Genomic DNA, 21,275 nt, shown 5'->3' with positions numbered 1-21,275 from the left:
GAGATACATTACCAAGGATATTATTACAAGATAAATGATTTGCTTCATTGAACACATACAACAATGCATATTTCCACTGAGATCAGTGACCTTTGATGTGTATCACCAGTGATCAGTCAAGTAGAAACAGTCAAAATATTTTATCAGATTTTCTCGATTTTTGCATGATATTTTCATACAGGACATCTGTTGTTCAAACTCAGGGAAGACTTTAAACTGATGAATAAGGTGACCAAGTTTGATAAAGTTTGGAATAGAATTAGTAAAGTTATTATGTACACAATAACAATTATTAACGACGACGACGACAACAACGACAACGCCGGACAAAATTTTTCCCTTAATAGACCTTTCCCTTCCATCTTTGATGGTACGGGCAAGGTAAAAAGCAAGATAGTTAAATACATATAAAAAAAAAACAATAAAATTAAAAAGGATAAATAAAAGATATTATTTCGATTCCTTGACTATACATATTGTACAGAATATTGAATGTTGTAGCATACATTGAAATTTTAGGCTGTGTTTTGAATCTAATGCCAATAAGGAGGCTAACGCGAGACTTGTTCCCATGTGCAGTGTACCGGTATTACTCTGGAAGCTGATCATTTCCTTGTAAATGGTGCCCTCTAGTGGCACACTATAAACAGTAATAAAACTATCAGGTACCAGTAGTTACTTTCCAACATTTCTAATCAAATTTTTTGGCTTTCTCTACCTTCCAAAGCACCCTTTGTATGATACTTCGTCATCACTACATACTATAGTACTTTTATGTTTATAAAATCTTTCCCCCTCTTAATAGAACCTTCACATTTCTGGCCATGATGTGACTATTTCATCTTTACAATCAAATGTACAGGCAGTAAAAATACTTGGATGGTTGAGAATAATCAAAGTTTACATAATTGTTTATGAACCAAAATTTTAGCTTGAATACTTTCTCTCAATCTATAATATGACTAGGTATTAAAACAAACAATCAACTAAATATCTGTGTAAATATTAAAGCACAACACAATTCAGTGTGTTAATTTCATTTATTTACAAACAATTTCAGAGAAATAATAGAAATAAATTCTGAATGGGAAAATAAATTTTTCTAGTGATCAGTTACTGATGATTACTGTGTAATAATAATAATATTTATTAAGCCTTCAGAATGGCAACAAAATAAAATTGACATTGAGTCGAAAGCTAGGTGAGTGTGCTAGACACTGTTGCGAAGGTAAACAGTTTTTCTGGAGCATTATTTTACAAACCGTAAAAATTATACAGAACAATTTACAGACGCATGTCATTCAATTGATAATCTCAACACCAATACATGTATCTAGTGTATGGTGCTAAAACTGAATGACAGGAAAAGACAATTTTCCAAGTTTGAGCCAAATTTAAGATATGGCATGTTCGTCATAATTTCAATATCATGGCTACATGACATCAGGATACTGAAAATGAAAAACAAATAGGATCACCAGATTATTTTTCAACACATATGAATGTCAGGGAAAATGATCAAAATTGGCATTTTTACATTGTGATACGAGATGTATGGCGTGTCATATATTCTATCATCTGGAATGAGCAGTATTTATCGCATCTGATTTCAAATCATCAGAAGTTGATTCTGTTTTTTTGTTTTTTGAACTAAGAGCATCACTCCAAGATAGTTCTTTCAAGACCACTTCATTTCTTTTTATTGTAGGTGCTATGGACTGTATTGTGTCTTTGAAATCTGAAATCTAGGAGAAAAAATATTTAAAAATAAAGAATCATCACAAAATGAACTTATCTGATAGGTGTAACCTACATTATCAAATACAAATTCGACTTCTAGTTGTCAAGAAGTGCTTTATGGCAAAAGTTAATGTAATATGGGATGGACAATATATACATCTCTGAAGACAGCGAAGTAATAATGTTGATTTGAAAATATTAACTAAAATACTGATTCCATCTTTTCAATAGTACTATAATTTTCAGAGATAGAACATTACAGTGCCCTCTATGCATGGAGGTGATGTTTATATAGCACCCTCTACACCTTCTGCAAAAAAATACAAACATGACGTTGATTGGTACACTCAGAAACACAATATCATGTGTGCATGTTTACATTACACCTCATACCTAGTTCGTGAAACGGCATATCTTAGACTTCTAGTAAAGTGGTTTATAGATGGTAATGCTATTTATTTTTGTTTTCACATACACACATATTGCCAAACAGAAAATAAGTCTAACATTGCTTGAACAAATGATAGTAATTTGCAAAGAATATAGGAAGTAAAAATACTTGCCTGTATATTGAATAAGTAAACATATAGTGATTTGCAAAGTGACACAGCCATTAATACTCACAAGATAAAGCACATACATGTAGCTAGAAATTAATGCAGGTTAACATTTAACTTTAGTATCAGAAATGAGTACTTACACTTTGAATGGAAAACACTTTACAGAAGACAACAGTCAGGAAGCCTACCCCAGACACTGAGAATAGTGTGCCCCATCCCAGTGCCCTCAATCCCAATGCAGCACCACTCTCTGGCATTTCAGACGAGGCTACTGGCAGAAACCCCTATAAAAAGTAAACAGAGAAAAAGAAACTAGCCTTGCATGTCATGATGTATATGGAATAAGTGAGAAAAGCTAAGTTTCAAAAATTTAAAACAGACTTGTTAAAAACAGTTCTTTAGCTATTTGTTTTCCATGTCAAGAAATCAATTACTCAGTATATCAATCAGCAAATGTTTGCTATTGTACTTACTGGTAAGATAATTAATGCTTTAACATACACTAAAACCCCATCTGATTGTGTTGGAATGAAGAGTTCTTCTGTTTGTGTAGTATTTGTCAACTAACCTTGTTAAACATTGTAGGGCTTCTTTTTTTGGTCATTGCAAGTGTTGTAGTGAACCCAAATAACATAGCTGCACCAGCTACACCAGTCAATAAAAATAAACCTATCAAAAAATGTTTATATGACACATAAGATGAATGAATAAACCACCAAGTCATTAAAGACAGGACAAAGTTTTCAATTTCGCAATCGGAAAATAAATAATATGGTTTCATATTAAAAACAAGCAGCCTATTGGCTGAGATAGCTCCGCTGTTAGCAATGCACATTTCAAATAAACATATCATTAGAAAATGAACAATATGTATAGTAGCAGAGCAATGGGACTTGCTGTTTTCAACAAGAATTCAAAAATATCACTTTTCACTAAAAATGACAAAATTAATCATCAAAATTAGAAAATTAAAGATATCACCACGAAATGAACAAATCTGAAAGAAGTCCACATGTAGTACCTATATATGTAATATAAAAGCAATCGGACTTGCGGTTTTTAACAAGTCGAAAATATCACTTTTTACCAAAAATGACAAAAATATTCATCAAATTGGAGAATTAAAGATATCATTACAAAATGAACAAATCTGAGAGAGGTCCACATGTAGTACACCTATATATGTAATATCGAAGCAACTGGACTTGCGGTTTTTAACAAGAAGTCGAAAATATCACTTTTTACCAAAAATGACAAAAATATTCACCAAAATTAGAGAATTGAAAATATCATCACAAAATGAACAAATCTGAGAGAGGTCCACATGTAGTACCTATACATGTAATATCGAAGCAATTGGACTTGCGGTTTTTAACAAGAAATCAAAAATATCACTTTTTATCAAAAATGACAAAAATATTCACTAAAATTAGAGAATTGAGGATATGACAAAATGAACAAATCTGAGAAAGGTCCACATGTAGTACTTCTATATGTAATATCAAAGCAATTAGACTTTTGGTTTTTAACAAGAAGTCGAAAAATATCACTCATTGTCAAATTTTAGAGAGTACAGGAAATGTTTCAGTAAGAAATTGTTATGCATATCAAAATCCTTTATTGGAACAGAACATGTTATATATATTCACCAAAAAATAATGTTGCCATGTTTCTAGGCGTACAACGAATTCGAAACAAAAGAAATTGTCCGATCCAAGCGACCTACGTCCTTGAGAATCTAGTCTTATCGTCTTTGCCTTCCGAGCGAAAAAAAGTTGAGGCCAAAAATAGGATAGGTCAAGTAATTTATTAGAGACGCCCGTAAAACCAAAATTTGGAAAGTGAATCACTCCGGCGGTGAAAAATCAGTGATACCTGTAATAACTACAGTCCCTGTGTAATAACCAAAGGGTGAGAGACTATTTACCAAATCCAAAATTTAGCGTGAATACCTTTCCAAGCGAAAAATAGCTACATCGATTATATTTTGCTTTTAGTAATCGAGGGTAAAAACCGTGTTTATGCTATGAGAAAGTGCAGATCTTGAACGTACTTTAGTACAAATACATTTTTGCCTATCACGGCAAACACAATTTAATGCAAGTGAATTTCATTAGTTGTAAGCGGTGTCCAATATGGTGACAAAGGGCCAAAACATTGTTATGCAAATTAGCTTTAGTTGAAAATTTGAGTTTTCTTGGCGATATCTAAGTGAATTTGAACCAAAATGTTTTGCAAATGAACACGTCAAGCGAAAAAGACTTTTTCGAGTCATGACGTAAAATGGAGGCACATACCATTTTGACTCTTGAGGGGAATAAAATTAGTTGATTTGTGGGTGTCACAATAAGCGAGGGAGTAAATCTTTTTAATGCTACGAAAAAATTGAACATACTTTGTGGACTTTAGTACAACGTAATTTTTGTTTGATTACCTAATGTTTTTAGGTTCATGTGCTATAAGTTACAGAGCACATACCTAAGCGACCGTCCCTCAGCAAATAATGAAGCAAAGGCAATTTTGATGTCGAAATCACGAAACTCAAACGCAAACTGGGAAAGTACGAATTACTAAATGAAGTACAGTGCAAGGAAAATACATAAAACACATACCAAAAATTATATCTGGGTGTATTTTAAGTTTAACTGGACCGAGAGTGTCAATTTCTTAGTACTCTAAATATCCAAACATATTTTAGTATAAGGTACACAGCTGATTGAAAACTGTAATTATAGAGTTATCGAATGAAACGTTATTGTGATGTAATTAATTACGTAATTATATCGTTATTTTTCGCTATGGTGAAAATACGTTTTTTGAAAACGTCATTATGATGTTTATAACTATAATTATACAACGTATTTTTGAGACTCCATAAAAACGATCTGAAAAAACATGACATCGAAACATTTTATAATTAGTTCATTATAACGTAATTTTCTACAAGGTATTTATTATGTTATTAAAGGTCAATATTGGACTACCATTAAATAATTTCCCGCCAATGTTTTCATATAACTTATTTTTGATGTTTTTATTTCAAACGTTATAACGTAATAAAATGAGGCTCAATATGAACTATTTTAAACAAGACATGACATGTCATAGCCCCCGCTCAGAAAAAAATTTAAAAACTTATATTGAACTTAGTTTGTGTCAGAGTGAATTAATTCATTATGAGCTGTATTAAAATTCTGTTATTAATTGTTCAGAATTGATGTGTTACAATTTTAGGGGGTGGGGTAAAAATTTATTCATTTGGCTTTTCTGACACAATTTATAACTTGTTAAACATATAATGTGATGTGCACTTGTAAACAATTATTACCTGTCCCTGTAACCAAATTTGAACAAAACTGGATGACACATATCTGAGAAAAAGCTGTTAACAGCTAGAAAAAGCTTGTTTTTTTTAGATTTTTGAGGGAAAAATGGCCTTCAAGTCGTAAAACTTTATCCAATCAAACAGGTCATGAATGACAATCCTTGGTGTACATTACCTGTGTCAACAACTTTACTTCCCATGTACTTCATGTACAGATCTACATGTAGTTTGTGGCCCTGAATTAGTTTCAATATCTCTAAATAAGGACAAGAGTACTTCTCATATGACAATGATACAAATAAAGTGCAAGAATCCAGAAAAATATTATCAAGTTTTTATTATCATACATTAATATTAACAAATCGTGTGAAATTGAACTTTTATGTACAGAGAAACACATATTTATGCTTTGGTTGACAGCACTTCTCAAAAAAAAAAAAAAGACGACCTGCACAATTTTATACAATTGTCAGACATGCAGCGAATAGTATGCTTTTGTAATATATGCAGTTTCAGTGGCTTTGCTTTCCGAGAAAAAAATTCTGGCTCTGCACCTGAAAAAAACAAAAAAACATTTAGTCAAAAGTAAGCAGAGGTTGTAGTATATATGCTCCCATTAGCTGTTAAATTTAATTATAAAAGATATTTGTGTACCGTCTTTTCACTACGAAAACATATTACTTAATATATTTATACCAGCCAGAAAGAAATTGCAAGTTTTCACTGAGCAATTAGGAATATACATGGACAACAATTGATACATGTGTAGCAATATACTATTTGAAAGGCTGCAAGATGTAATGAAGTAGCAAACCAATCACTACTGGAGTCTGACTGGCTGGGAAACTGCACAATACATACAAAAATGTATGCAGATGATATATGAGCAGCTCCACCAAATATAAAAATATTCTTTCCATAGTTATGACTCTAATGTGATCGTACAAGTTTATTGTGATTCTATATGTGTTTGTAATATTATTTAGCTTTATTTAGCATTCTGTTTAATTGGTTAACTTTACTGTATCTTAATGTAGTTTATTTTATTTTTATACGACCATAGAACAACTCACTGTAGTTTGTTTTAATGTTGAATAAAAATTAAATCAGTCACTGTATAGTGGTGACGTATTGCGCGAAATTGTTGCAAGGACAATACTTTTCTCGATTTGCGTGTCGTCGTGCGTCGATAAAAAATGCATGGAATGGTCGGCAGTATCGATCAAGTTCGTCTAGTGTGACATTCGTGGCTGGCGACAAGATGCCGTATAATCGTTTAAATAGACGTCAAGGAGGAGTGAAAGGCCATAATTTGGTGCTACATGTACAATAGACGTCATGAAATGTTGGAAAATTACAGTCAATCAAAAAAACTGTTCACATGACAACAAAAAATATTCACTATATTTATTATGCATTATTTGTTGTTGGTAGCAAATGATCACGGTACGGTAGCTTACTTGTTTTCGAAGTGTTGTAATTGTTGATTAGTACTCAGTAGTGATTATATTAACGTACAAAAAATAAATTCATTGAATTGTTATGAAATGCAAGTAAAATTCAACTTAGTTTTATCGTAAGCAAATGTTTTCGGTTACATGTTAACGCTCGATGAGACAATATCCGCCATGTTATCCATGCCCACGACGCGTGTTTATTGACCAGATAGGTCAAGTCGCTAATCAACCAATCAAAATGCTGGATGGTGCCCATGTGCTCAAATTACCATAAAGCATTTAAATATGACAGTTCAGCGACCTCATGGTGAAAGCAACACGAAAGGCCAGATTTACCGATGTTTTAGTGCGATCTTTTGGCTTCGTTTCTCATGGGGAAAAAGGCATGATTTTTTTAATCGGATTTAGAAAAATAAATAAACGTACCGTCCCAAATAAAAATGTGCCGGGTGGAATTTTTCTGTGGAAAAAATAAACGTACCGGTACGTTTATATTGGGACATTTAGCGTTGTGGGCAAGCTCACCTGAATAGCGACATATTTTTAACTTCGCCTATTGCGTGATCAGTGGATTACGTAAATAAACCAACACTTTCAATGAGTACATGCCGACCCAACTAAACTTGTTTATGGCTGTTTATGAACAGCGAGGACGCATCTCATAGAACAATAGCTGTGGAAATCATAAACAAATGTAAATGTTGCGGAAATCAAGCATGGCGATAATCATTTTGAGCGAGGCAGAGTCTGGCAAGCATCTCAGAGCAGCATTGCGCGGACACCACCACGACGTTTGAATCCCGGTGAGAGCACTGCAAACCTCTTAAGTCACGAGGTAAACTTTCAATTTACACAATACATAATCAGTTCCTACAACCACAATAAAAAGGCAGTTTCTCTGGCGAAACTCTCGACAGGTTAGCAATAGTTTCTCACGATCACCAAACCCGAGACACAAACGATAATACAAAGTGTATAAATACCATAACAAGCACAGTTTCTTACCTTTGAAATTGACAAGACACAATTTTGTCCATAGAAGCGTTGCGCAAATAAAGATACAATTCCGGGATACAATATCCTCACAAAATTGACTGATTTCCACCGAGACGAGAACTGCGTAAGCGTCATCAAAACTCAGATTAAACTCGGGTAATTTCGGGAAAAGTCGGATTTTGAAGGAAATATGTTAAAAATCAAGGAAAAACACAGTGAAACTTTGAAGAATCGAAAAAATAACTTGATGTGCACCATAGCACCATCAATTTCTGTCTCTGTACCAACTCTGAACTGAATTGGATCACACATGTGTGAGAAAAAGCTGGTAACATGAAAATGTGCACACACATTGCACAGACACGACCCAAATTAATACCCCCGCTAAACTAAAAATTTATAATGCAATGTTATATACTGCTATTATACTGGTCTCAAACATAAACTTTATTATAGCATAATTGTATTACGTTCAAATCACAATTTTCACAAAACTGTTATATTAGTGTTTTGTAACGACTTGCCATTTTCAACATTAAAGTATATTGAAAACATGTTTTATTTCATAGTTATAATATTCTAAAACGTTATTATAACGTAATTTATTAGCATCTAATCAATTTTTACCTATAGCTGTGTAGACTCTTAATTTTTAAGAACAACGAGTTAAATCAATCACACTCTATAATATTTTAAAGATGTATCGTAATTGTTAAATAATATTATTATTTTTTTGATGAAAACGTTATTATAGTGCCATTTAATTGCGGATAAATACAGTTTTTATCTTTGCACCCCTATCCAAAAAATGGTATGGACCATAAGCTCAGTACTGAGCATGCTCAGTCCGCTGGCTTTCCCGCAACGATAAAACTCGTGGATGTAACTGTTGCCGGCGTTTTCTTCATTCTTCGCATGGTAAGTGGTGAAATAGTTGTATAATCTATACAGGTTGTATATTAATATTAATATATATGATTCAGACAAAGATTTTACTCAGAAAACTATGATTATTCAAACTTATCAATCAGAAAGATGGTTGCTACGCGAGGCAGAAACCAACCATTTTGAAGTTGCTGGCAAATTTGAATTTTGTTCTTCCCTGTGTTGGTGGTTCGGGGACAAATTGTATTTGAATGAACTTACTTTCGTAACATTTCTTGCTTTCTTTGTGTTTCAGAATAATGTTGTTGGAAAAGGAAATTAAATGATGATATGTCCAAGTGCTATTGACGGAAAATCAAGATTTTTGTGTGGAAATTACACAAGTATATGTAACCATGTGTAATTTCTATGCTAGCAAAACATAGTGGATAAGTTATTTTATGACTGATCAGCCTAATAGAGATATTATGGTACATACAGAAATGTACATGTACAAGTTGTGGCGTTGTGAAATAGTTCTACACTTAGCTATCAAGGAGTGCATGTGATGCGGCTTAGAAAATAGTTCTGATTGTATTGTACCATACCCAGTGTTTATTGTCATATTGATGAGTGACCTATTATTTGTTCTAATTAATCTGTTTATTCTGCTTATTATCACGGGATTCATTCACGTTATTAGTCAATTTGAGATAACTAGTCGCACACTCGTGGATTGACAGAAGGGGTAAAAAGGAAACCATGTGGGAGAGGAGGAATTCACTGACGAGGGAACATGGTTGGAAAAACTGAAAGTCGCTGACTAAAGGGAGCACTTTCATCACTGGAAAGTTGCTGAATTGTGAGATGGCATCACTCTGATTTGCATCGGACGATTTTCCGCGAGACTACTCGTCTGCGAACCCGGAAGTGGCAGTATTGCTGGACTGGCATTGTTTACATGTGAAGTTCCCATTCACCCAGAAATCATCTATGAATGACAGAGTCTTAATCACGAAGATTATCGACGAGTAACATTACCGTGAGTACCTCTTAGTTTTAGTGCGACTATCGTCAACGAGTAACGTTACCGTGAATGCCTCACGCTGTGTACGCTGTCAACAAGTGACAGTACCGTGTATTCCTCATATATATATATATATTGTGTATATCGTCAATGAGTGACATTACTGTGTGAATCTCTTAACGTAAAGAAAGTGAACGAACAATCTACGCTCCGTGAATCTGTTTACGAAGATTTCAACGAACGCATGGTCAAGACTTTATTTAAGTTAATATACCCTTCATCAACATTGTGCTCTACAATACGCGAGTAAATACAACTCGTCCATATTCGCCAACAAGTGTGTATATTAATCGCCGAAGTCGATCTAGAGGCCAGAGGCTATGCCTGAATTTGTTAAGAGTGCGTGACCGTTATGTGTGTGACCATGCGTGAACCTCGACATTGCTGAACAACGTGTCGTGACATTACTACCTTAGCAACGACGAAGCACAGCCCTGTTGTTAGGACATCGTGGACATTGTATATATTAGTGAACTATTGCTGTTAATAATTGCATATGTTAGTGAACTCTTGTTGTCAATAATTGGTGTATATTCTGATATTTAGTGAACTCTTGTTGACTGTTAATAATTGTTGTACATTATTGCAAACTAAAGTGTATGTTGAGGTTGCCCCATAGTATCACTCTGTACAGGAATCCATTTTCCCCATTTGCATGCAAGGTTGAATAAATGCTAGTGACCTTTGACATATATCATATTAGTCTCGTTCTTGATCAATCGTTGTGGTGTGTGACGCTTCAATGCATTAGTTTAGTTACTGTAAAATGATTAATTTTCACTGGGTTTAAATTTCGCTGATTTACCATTTCAGGCACATTCAGTGGGTTTTAAATTCACTGTTTCGTCATTTAGATAATGTGTTCTATGGTAAATTTTACATATTCACTGGGTTTTAATTTAGCGCATTTTGCAGTCAGCAAAATAAGCTAAATTAAAACCCAGTGAATAATTACCCCCTTTACAGTATCCGAATATCACATCGGTCACCCTGTGCTACGTTTCTAAATTAATTTGGGGAATAGTGTCTTTTGTCAACTTGCTGACCTGAGAACCTACCTTACATATAGAACAACTCATATTTTCGTATTCGGTCCCAATTGTAATACAATGTATTTTTTTGTGTAAATGGTGTGTCACACTTTTGGTATTTAATTTATATTCGTGATTGGGTGCACGTAATGTAGTGATACATTATACGTGATTGGACAATGCAAACCAGATGGCGTGTTGCCACTAGTGCATTGATTGTTGGAACCACCTGGGGTTATGGAATTAATTAACGTATTTAAACTTCACACATGCGTGTGGTCGGGCACTTTTGCCAGAGGTTGTTGGAGAGTACATGCTTGCTGTACGATCGTTGCCGTCAGTTTAGATCAGCCATGGTAATGTTCACTGAGTCAAGTTACAGGTGAAACTCTGGTTTAAAGTCATTGGCAAGTAAGTGACCTGTAATTTAAATGGAACCGAATTGAATTGAATTGAACTGAACTGAACTGAACGAGTTACCCGATTTGTTGAATGAAGCCTTGACCTCGTGTCAACAGTTGTACGTAATAATTATTATACGCCCCGAATATGCTTATTATCATAAGGAGTAAATTACTTTGCTATTATCATGCGTTTATTTGCTCTTAGACAACCGTGTGGTGTGGAGCACGCTTTGGAAACGTGGTACCGTGGTGTCAACAAAGTCTACTGGGACACCGGGTAGAAGCTGACGTGTACATTGTGTTACTAGTCTGGTCTGCGTTCTAGTGAACTACTACGTAACTGGTGGTGTAACGGGAGCACACTCGTAATGGATTGAGAAGTCTAGGTTCGAATCCTAGCAAAGTTGACGTGGAAGAAGTCACAAAGGAACCGGTATACACGCCGCAACGCCGTCGCTCTATTAATTGTTGTGTAGGACAATTACTTGTTATATTGTGAGCTTATTGAAACCAGTACTTGTCATTTGTTTGTAGGCTAGTGATATTGTTAATTTAATGTAATCTCGGTTCGTTGAGTTGTGTCGACCACTCATTATATAGTATAGAATCGTTTAATTTATCCCTGTTTTGATCAGGGGTACCCTGGTTAGGACATTGAATGTGTCACGTCCTGAGTTGTATTTATTTAACGCGTTTGTAATAGTGTCATGTGTAGTAAAATAGTATTGTGAATATTCAAATAAGATAGTTTCATTGCATTTAATTGTATGCCAGTGCACGATTATGGATGGAGTAGCAGGACGAAGGTATTTCTGACCGAGCTTGGTGACATGGAGATATTGTAGTGTTAAAATACAGTATGTAAATTACGTCATTATAACATAATTATTTACATTGTAAATGCATAATATAGTAATGTTATAAAGTTGGACTCATTTTTTACTCCTGTGTGCATGCACAAAAAGGAAGTCTTTACAGTTAGTGTGTCTGTCTGTGTGTCTGTTCCATCGAATTTTCAAGAACCAATGTTCTGATTTCAATGAAACTTGGTATACAACTTGTCTGGGGCAATGCGCAGAATTTATTAGTTTTTGATTGACATCCATGCATATTAATGAGCTCATCTACATAATAATGTGTGAATTTTAAGCTATTTCAGTTATATCTCAAGAAGCATTAAAACGATTTTTATGTAACTTGGTAAGAATGTTACTAATGATTGGCTGCTGCAATTCATTGTTGTATTTTACATTTTAATTAAAATTTAGCATTTTTTATGTATTTTTTTATTATTTTTTTTTTTTATTTTTTCTGCCCAATTGCATGAATACAACTAATAGGAATCTGTGAGTGGACTAATTTGCATAATGATGCGCATGCGTATTCTATTTTTTATGACCAGCAATTTATGATGGTGTCAGCCATTTTGTTATTTCCAGTGTGTTGTACAAAAACGAAGCAACCGCCCGGGAGATGACATGTATCAGTTTACATTATGAAAAGGTCTAAGAAATTACATGTATGATTTTTTATTTCGTACAAGTAAATAAATAAACAAGTAATTGAACAAATGAAACCTCAATGACTGTGAAACGAATTACTGTGCAAGCTAGTTTACATTCACGTGTGGTGTACAATTACATTCAAGCCACAGACCATTGAACCCTGTGTGAGCCCAGTCAAGAAAATAATGAATGTGAGATTCATCATCGCCAAAAACATGGCAGTGTTGAAGATATGAAGATGGTTAGTAGGTTCGATTTCATGGTAAAATGTTGTGTAAATTCGTTGTACTTGTGAATCCTGATTTATCACCGTATTATTGAACGCGAGAACAAACATGGTGACCTCCAGCATCAATGTAGTTGTATCAAGTCGCTGCCGTAAGGAGATATTTCCTTTGTATTGCTTACCAACATTGTATTGTACTTCTTTCCTTTATGAATTATATATATACACATTTGGAAACTTGCATGGTGCACTTTCACCCCCACCCTCTCCAAATTACGAAGCTATCAAGTCGATTAGTAGGTATAGAATGTCTATGCGTGTTGATGACTACTGCGTTGGGTAAGGGCTTCTCGTACGTAAAATGGGGCACATTCCCAGTAAAAATATCTTTTTACACAGAGCTGACAAAATTCGCCTACATGTGTAAATATATGTTGGGATTTGGAAAAAAAAAACTCTTGAAACATACCGAATTTACCGTGACAGCTGTGATCAATTTTGGTGCCGATTGTTGGTGGGCTAATCAGCATGTTGGATTATTTCTGAGAACGTTCTTCGTGTGGGAAATCACAAAATCATTAGCACTAAGTAGGCTTGATTACCTTATTTTTGTGTCAGAGTACCCTGTACAAATGAAATGAATCGACATGCGATGATTACCAAAACAATTTGACAATCGATGTCTCATTTGTTCACCGCCCCCTCAACACGGTGATTTGTTATGAGGGGTATTTTTTCCCGGCCCTTTTTGTCGGAAATTACAAATTCATTGGCTCTAATATATCCTAGTTTACTTTAGTTGTTTCATCCGAGTATTCTGTACATTGATTTTACCTAGCAAAAGAAACAATCGGAGTCTGGCTTTGTTATATCATGGAGCTATTTACACTTTATGTGGGCCCCCAGCTTGGGTCTCGTGTTTCACTATTTGTTTAATTGAATATTACACGGCACGATATCCCTCAAATCAGAATGCACATTTATTGCTCGAGTTGCTGTTCCTATTAAGATAAGCCATGGAGCAAAAAAGAAAATATGGTTAAGCTGAATACCATGCTTCATGTGGAATGTATAGACCGTGATGTCGGCATTAACTACTGGATGCACAGTGGAAACCACTGGGGCAACACCACGCTGACCGGCGTCTCCTGTCTGGTAAAAAATACAAACATGCGGGACGGGGTGCAGGGTTTTAAGCTGTCGTAGATGTTTTCAAAACGAAAATTAGTGAACAGGTTTTGTTTTGAGTCACTTAAAATGTCCTGTATGTATTTTGGGTTGGTACTCATCGCGTGCGACGTGCCCCAGATAGTGTCAATTCATACGCAGTAACAAATGAGACGCGTTGGGGATTACTATGAATTTTATGTACCGAGAAGTCTGCCGTAAATTATTAATATTTGTTATGGTACTGAGCTGTATGATGGTTGTAATTTTACCATGTCGATTTTCGGAATATACGAACCAATCGAAGGGGCTCTAAAGATTGTGATGCCTTCCTTATTAATATGCGTAACTAAAAAAAAAAAAAAAATATAATATTTATTGACACACATATTGATACTAAGATTTGATATTAAGATTTGAATTTTAGATATTTAGATTGTGATTGTTTGTCAGAAATTTACATAGTTGTTCTTGCTACTTTACGTTTTATGTGTTAATTAAATTTCTAAAATATTTTTAAATGCCCTATAAGTTTATTTTGGGTATTTATTTGTTTACTATTTTTGTTGCATTTCATTTCCCCCAATGTTTTATGAATTATTTCAGTTTTCTTTTTAATGTTTCAATTTTGTGTAGACTTTTTATGCATATTTTTAAGTAGGCTTATTGTAGGTATACGATGTCTATGTGTGTAGATGACTACTGGTGGTTCCAAATTTAATAGATTATTCATAATTTGTTTATCATTTTCAAATATTCCCGAATATTACATCATGATCCCTATTCCCTCAGCACACGGGAGTTCTTTCTAAGCTTTCTTTGATTTTGGTTATTATAACTTTTTTAAAAACGAAATTTTTCAGCTGTGTAGTAAGTAATTTAACATTTCAAGATTACTTTTATACGTATTGAATTATTAAAACGCACTTATGTGAATGGTTTTCTGTCAATAATTGTTGATTTATTGAAATTCATACCTTTGGCCATTGTCATTCTTTGCTGTGTTTTTGTGGCTGACTCAAGGAGCTCATTATTTTCTTTCAGCAAAGGTGGTGTTCCTACGTTGTCAGCCATGATGGAATCCCCTGCACTGCCTCGTTTTCGTCTAAGAGTTCCCCAGCCTTTAACCACGTGTTCTGTTTTCAATGTCCAACGAATTCACATAAAACTGAAGGTAATATCGTCAAACCAATAACAATAATTCAACTTTGATAAATTCAGTTCTCTCCAACTTGCGGTTGTATTTGTTGTAGAATGAACCCAATATTTGTGGACCTCGCTTTCAACTAACCTTTGACCTCTCAATATTGCGCATGCTCAGTTTTACTGTACAATTTTTGCTTGCCAACACATACAAAAAGCATGAAAAATTGTACTCATCCTGTTCGTTTTAGGTGAAACATGCTCGAAATCGATTCTGATCTGGTACTCCATGAAGATTTAAGAACATTGCCCCGCTAACTTCTGTCGTTCGTACTTCTGTTTTGTCTCTTTCAACGTGATATTCTCGCTTAAACTGGGCGTACATGGTCGGGTCGGAAACAACGTACACACCAATCGCCATGCCCAAAAGGAAATGGGAGGTCCACCCGGGCCGAAATAAGTTTTATTGCAATGGCCGAATTATGATGGCACGATCAACCAGTGTATTTTATTTTACAGTCGGACTCATCGTGATCACTATGGGTCTCTTCTTTGGTTTTGAGTAAGTATTGCCCTATCGTATTTTCATTTCCAGGCTGCTTTGTATGTGGACGAAATATTTGTCTGATCGCTATTAATACACTAATTCCAAGCCATCGACTCGCGTCACTAAAATTCCCTTGTACAAACAAACAAACCATACGGTATGTACGGTTTATTTTTGGTGCTGAACATGGGACGTTGTTGCATTTGCTTACCGTGTGCTTGACTCGTATCGGCTTTATTGGTACTATATCTCTGTTTTGAAACTGAGTGCGACATGTCTAGGGTGAGTCATGATTCATGTTCATCATGGACGTTGCCTTCTGACGTACTTCAAGTCATTAACCAATGACTCACTCATAGTTCGGGTAAACTATTTTATTAATCAGTTTATATTTTTCATAATTGTATCTCGCGGAAAAATGAATTCAATCGTGGAAAACAAATAATTGTCTCACTGAAACAAATCACAGCTTTATGTGAAACATCAGTTGATAAACAATACATAATTAACATGTGTGTGCGTGTGTGTGTGTGTATGTGTGTGTGTGTGTGTGTGTGTGTGTGAAGGGTTTCTTTGTAATTCATTTTGTTATATCAATTTTGGAGTATACAAATTGTTGCAAGACCTCTGTGCTTAATGAGGTTCCAAATGTGTACATTCATCTGCTGACATGTACGAAAGCCATATATAGGAAAAACAGTATCTTTCCAAGCTCTCTGTTTATATGTTTTTTTGGCATTTATGTGATTACAACTCAATACCCTATTTGCTCTATTAGAAGTGCATATAAAGCAAACATATCATTGACTGTATACTCAATAGAATCATTAGAATATTGCTTATTTTGATCATAGAAAAATCACTGTAATTAAAATAAGCACTTACATTACTACTAGAGTAAATATGGTATTTTTTCAGTTGTACAAAAATGTACAGGTGTTCATTTTTAGCAGCAGAAGACCAAATCATCTGTCTTTTCTGTTCTTTCTGTCACCTGTCAACAAATAAACTCTGCCGTGAATGGTTACTCCTTGATAGCCGTCACTATCTGATGTTCCTGCAATTTGATTGGTACCGACAAAAAATTGCCCGGGGAAGTAAAAACTACACTATAGTATTGGAGCACCGCGGAGGGCGCAACTCACGCGACTATAAATGTGAATGTAAACCATAAATGTGTCTATCCTATTCTAAATAATTGATTTGAACACCCTGATATGCATTGAGTAGCTTTACATTGAGTCTCAAATTACTTGTAAGTTGTATGTAAGATTAAAATTGTACATTACCTATGTTACTCCTGTTAATATGCAACTTCTTCCATTTAAAATTTATTTTAATATAGTGGTGGTGGTAATAATGTATAGGTGACATTAAATAGATTGGGTCAAGACATGTGCTGCATATGTGTTTTCACTTTAGTATGTGATGTGACTACAATGGACTATGATTCAGTGTGGATTTGTTCATTCTTCTTTAATGGGTCACTATGACCTATATTTGACACTAATTACCCACATTTATGTCACATGTGCTTTTATTTGTGCTAAAAATAAGCCTGATTTGACCTTTGACCTAATTGATCTCCATGAGTTTTACTAACAGTTTTTATTTAATATTTTACCTTGTCCAATCATAACATGGGACACTCTAATAATTAATAGAATATTTATTGTTTAACACTTTCAGGGTCATCATTTTTCATTGACTATGATAATGTTTTTGAGAAAATCCCATGCTTAACTGTAAAATTGATACACAGGCTTCCATGAAGAAAAAGTAAAACATGACCCTTTTGCAATTTTTTCGAAACACTCAGAGTTGATATGGTAGAAAAAAAATGGTTCACAAATAAACGTACGTGGGTCATTAAACTTTTTAAAATTAGTTTGCGATACTCTAAATGCAAGTGTGATATCATTTTGTACACAGATTTACCGATATCCTTGAAACTTGAATACATAAAATAAAAAAATAAATCCCAAAATAAAATATTTCCGAGATGAAAACAACAGTTTCTGCTTCCCCGATCATAAGCCCAGATGCCTGAACATGTAAAATCAAGAAAATTAGGGGGTGGGCTTCAAGGACCACCTCAGAAAAGATCATTTTTTGGTGGGTTAAAAATTGTAACCATCTTCCTATCTATGAACAATTGTGCAAATTGTGCGTCTTTGTGAGGGGAAAAAATGAGAAACAATTGAGTCGTCATTGATTTCCATGACACTTTTTTACAATAAAGAAACAAACATGTTCATAAAAATATGCACATTTTATTACAATGTGATTTACATTATACCATCTGAATATGTAAAAATGGGTATGGTCTGTGGGAAATAAGTCAAAGGCAAGATCTTTATTATTATCTTTCTTAATGACGAAATTTTCCGATTACTGACGAAGAAATTTTTTCAACGTAATGCGGAAATGAATTACCGTGATGTAAAAATGTTAACACTGATTTCGACAAAAAAAAACAGTTTTTTCCCTAAAAGCTGTTGATTCGCAATTTTTGAAAGGTAAACTGAGAGTGGAAGAAGTATTTCAACCTTTCACGGTCGCCAACAAGTCATGTCGAAGAATAGCTTGCTCGTTCACACCCCATTCATTCGATCACATTTTTGGCGTTTCTAAAACTACTACTTAAAAGAAATATGGTTTACTTCAGTATTGCAACATCGAGTTTCATCCTAACTAAATAACAGAATAGAAAAGGTGCAAACCGTGTTCCGTCCCCACCATGTGCTCTGAAAATAATGTTATTTTCTCGTAAAAGCAGGAGCCAAACTACCATACCAATCACGATTTTTACCTTGCCCGTACCATCAAAGATGGAAGGGAAAGGTATATTAAGGGAAAAATTTCTGTCCATCGCCGTCGTTAATAATTGTTATTGTGTGCACATGACTTTACTAATTCTATTCCAAACTTCATCAAACTTGGTCACCTTATTCGTCATTATAAAGTCTTCCCTGAGTATGAGAAGTCCTGTATGAAAATATCATGCAAAAATTGAGAAAATCTTATAAAATATTTTGACTGTTTCTACTTGACTGATCACTGGTGATACACATTCAAAGGTCACTGATCTCAGTGGAAATATACATTGTTGTATGTGTTCAATCAATGAAGCAAATCATTTATCTTGTATTAATATTGTTGGTAATGTATCTCCCAAATCCCATGGGAATACTAGACTGGGTTTCAAAACCAACTCATGGAGAGAGTTTTTTCACAGTCTATTGCACATTTGCAATAGGTGGCAAAAAATATCTCCAATATTTAATACAAATAAGGGTGTGAGGCCCACGCCGTCGGAGGCTTCCGGGAGTCGGGTTGTTTGAGAATGCAGCCCAAAGGTTGGTGGCAAACTCCATCGAAGTTATGTTAGACTGGCGCAGTCGGGGCGATTAATTTGTTTTTGTAGTTTAAATAAAATAATAGGTGTTAGCGCGAAATCACCCCGACTGGTTTATTCTGCAAGAAATTCATTGCTATTAAATATTCATGATGCGCATATTATAATGAGGTGGGTGCGGAAATACGTGCATAATGAGGTCAACATGGTAAAGGTCACACTGCAGACACAACATGGCGGCTCGTTGAAATTCAAGTTTGTCGTAGTCGTCGTTTCTAATTCATCACAATGTGTATAAAAGTAACTCGTACTAGTCGTAGAATTAAATGAATATCGACTGCTACAATCAGCCGACGTCTTCTCGGTCAGAGGTCAGTTGAAGAGACGCTGTGATTGGCTCAGATGATTGTCAATTAGAACACTCATTAACATAATTACCTGTTGAAAAATCGACGGGTTCCTGCAGTGTCGATAGAGGGCCATGCAGAGTAAACCAGTCGGGGTGAATTCACAGTTACAAGGGATTTTGCGCTAACACCTCCATTTCGCAATTTATTTAATTTTATTTAAACTACAAAAACAAATTAATCGCCCCGACTGCGCCAGTCTAAAGTTATGTAATTTCAGTACTTTCAGATACGTGTATAATAACAATTGTACTAGATCTACACGCATAGCACGAAAAAAAAAAAAGGTAGCTAAGGTGACTTGGGGGTCGAACTTCATTCAACTCACACTTGATGTCAGCATCGCCATGCAGCAAGTTTCGCAAAGACGTACTTGAAGTTCAATTGCGTCCCAAAATGATGTCGCTGATCACTCAGTTGTCGCAGCGTGTGTTGTGTCATGTCCATGATGCACCCCGTTTCGACTTTGGCTTGCTTTTCCTTCTTTATTAATAGTGCATGTTCTTGTTCATGTAAAATGCGACCTCTCACCAATGTATTGAAACACTTTGAATTCTTTGCATGATTATATGGTCAACGCGAAACATTATTTTTTCTAAACATTTTCTGAGATCATTTTTATCAACGCAGGGTTATTAGTCCCCGTTCGCACGTAGTCCGAAAACGGGGACTTATGTTTTGCCCTGTGTGCGTCCGTGCGTGCGTGCGTGATCACCTGTATCTCGAACATGCATGGACCGATAAAGTTCAAACTTCACTCATACATCACACATTATATGGGACATATGCACATGCATTTTTTTCATGATCTGATTAACGATAGCCGAATAGCGGCCATTTTAAGGCCGAAAATGCATCAAAATCACACATTTTCACCATTCCGGACCCGGATCTCAGTTATGCATGGACGGATTTTGTTCAAATTTGGTACATACATTAAACATAATAGGACCTTGATGCACGTCATTTTTTGGGGGGGATCGGGTTTGAATTGGCCGACTGGCGGCCATTTTGTTTTAAAGAATTCAGTTCTGGATCCGTATCCGAGACATGTCTGGATTGATCAAGTTCAAACTTCATACACACAAGGTACATCATGTCACAAATATGTATGTGCATTTGTTTCATGATTTCATTAATGATAACCAAATGGCAGCCTCTTTAAGGTCGCAAATGCATTGAAATCGCACATTTTCACCATTCCGAACCCGGATCTCAGTTATGCATGGACAGATTTTGTTCAAATTTGATACATACATTAAACATAATAGGACCTTGATGCACGTCATTTTTCTTTTTCGGATCAAGTTCGAAATGTCCGACTGGTGGCCATTTTGTTTTAAAGAATTCAGTTCTGGATCCGTATTCAAGACATGTCTGGATTGATCAAGTTCAAACTTCACACACACATGGTGCATCATGTCACAAATAGATATGTGCATTTGTTTCATGATCCGC

At 35.0% G+C, this 21,275-nt stretch overlaps 2 protein-coding genes across 5 annotated transcripts in view; one reads left to right on the top strand and one right to left on the bottom strand.

Annotated features, from left to right (window-relative positions):
• Positions 1-1,021: 1,021 nt before the first annotated feature.
• Positions 1,022-16,337, bottom strand: LOC100374118 (transmembrane protein 242-like). Of its 3 annotated transcripts, none has more exons than XM_078008784.2 (4): positions 16,264-16,337; positions 2,869-2,969; positions 2,441-2,584; positions 1,022-1,745 (listed from the first exon to the last, which is right to left on the bottom strand). In XM_078008784.2, the coding sequence occupies exons 1-4, from the start codon at positions 16,325-16,327 to the stop codon at positions 1,575-1,577; spliced, it is 480 nt and encodes a 159-aa protein (XP_077864910.1). In that variant the 5' UTR covers positions 16,328-16,337; the 3' UTR covers positions 1,022-1,574. The 3 variants fall into 3 exon arrangements, with proteins under 3 accessions (XP_077864910.1, XP_002734265.1, XP_077864911.1); XM_002734219.4 differs by lacking the exon at positions 16,264-16,337 and adding an exon at positions 15,340-15,679; XM_078008785.2 differs by lacking the exons at positions 1,022-1,745; positions 16,264-16,337 and adding exons at positions 1,835-2,050; positions 15,340-15,679.
• Positions 15,671-21,275, top strand: part of LOC100374270 (palmitoyltransferase ZDHHC18-like) — a 66,569-nt gene continuing 60,964 nt past the window's right edge. For both annotated transcript variants that reach the window (XM_085505150.1, XM_085505149.1), the window contains exon 1: positions 15,671-16,067. In XM_085505150.1, the coding sequence (XP_085361276.1) occupies positions 15,889-16,067 (179 nt within the window). In that variant the 5' untranslated portion in view covers positions 15,671-15,888. The remainder of the gene's footprint in view (positions 16,068-21,275) is intronic.

Source organism: Saccoglossus kowalevskii, chromosome 11 (genome assembly GCF_978046115.1).
Source record: "Saccoglossus kowalevskii chromosome 11, keSacKowa6.1, whole genome shotgun sequence".
Lineage (NCBI taxonomy): Eukaryota > Metazoa > Hemichordata > Enteropneusta > Harrimaniidae > Saccoglossus > Saccoglossus kowalevskii.
The sequence above is the reverse complement of the archived record's forward strand: the minus strand, read 5'-3'. Positions and strand labels throughout refer to the sequence as shown.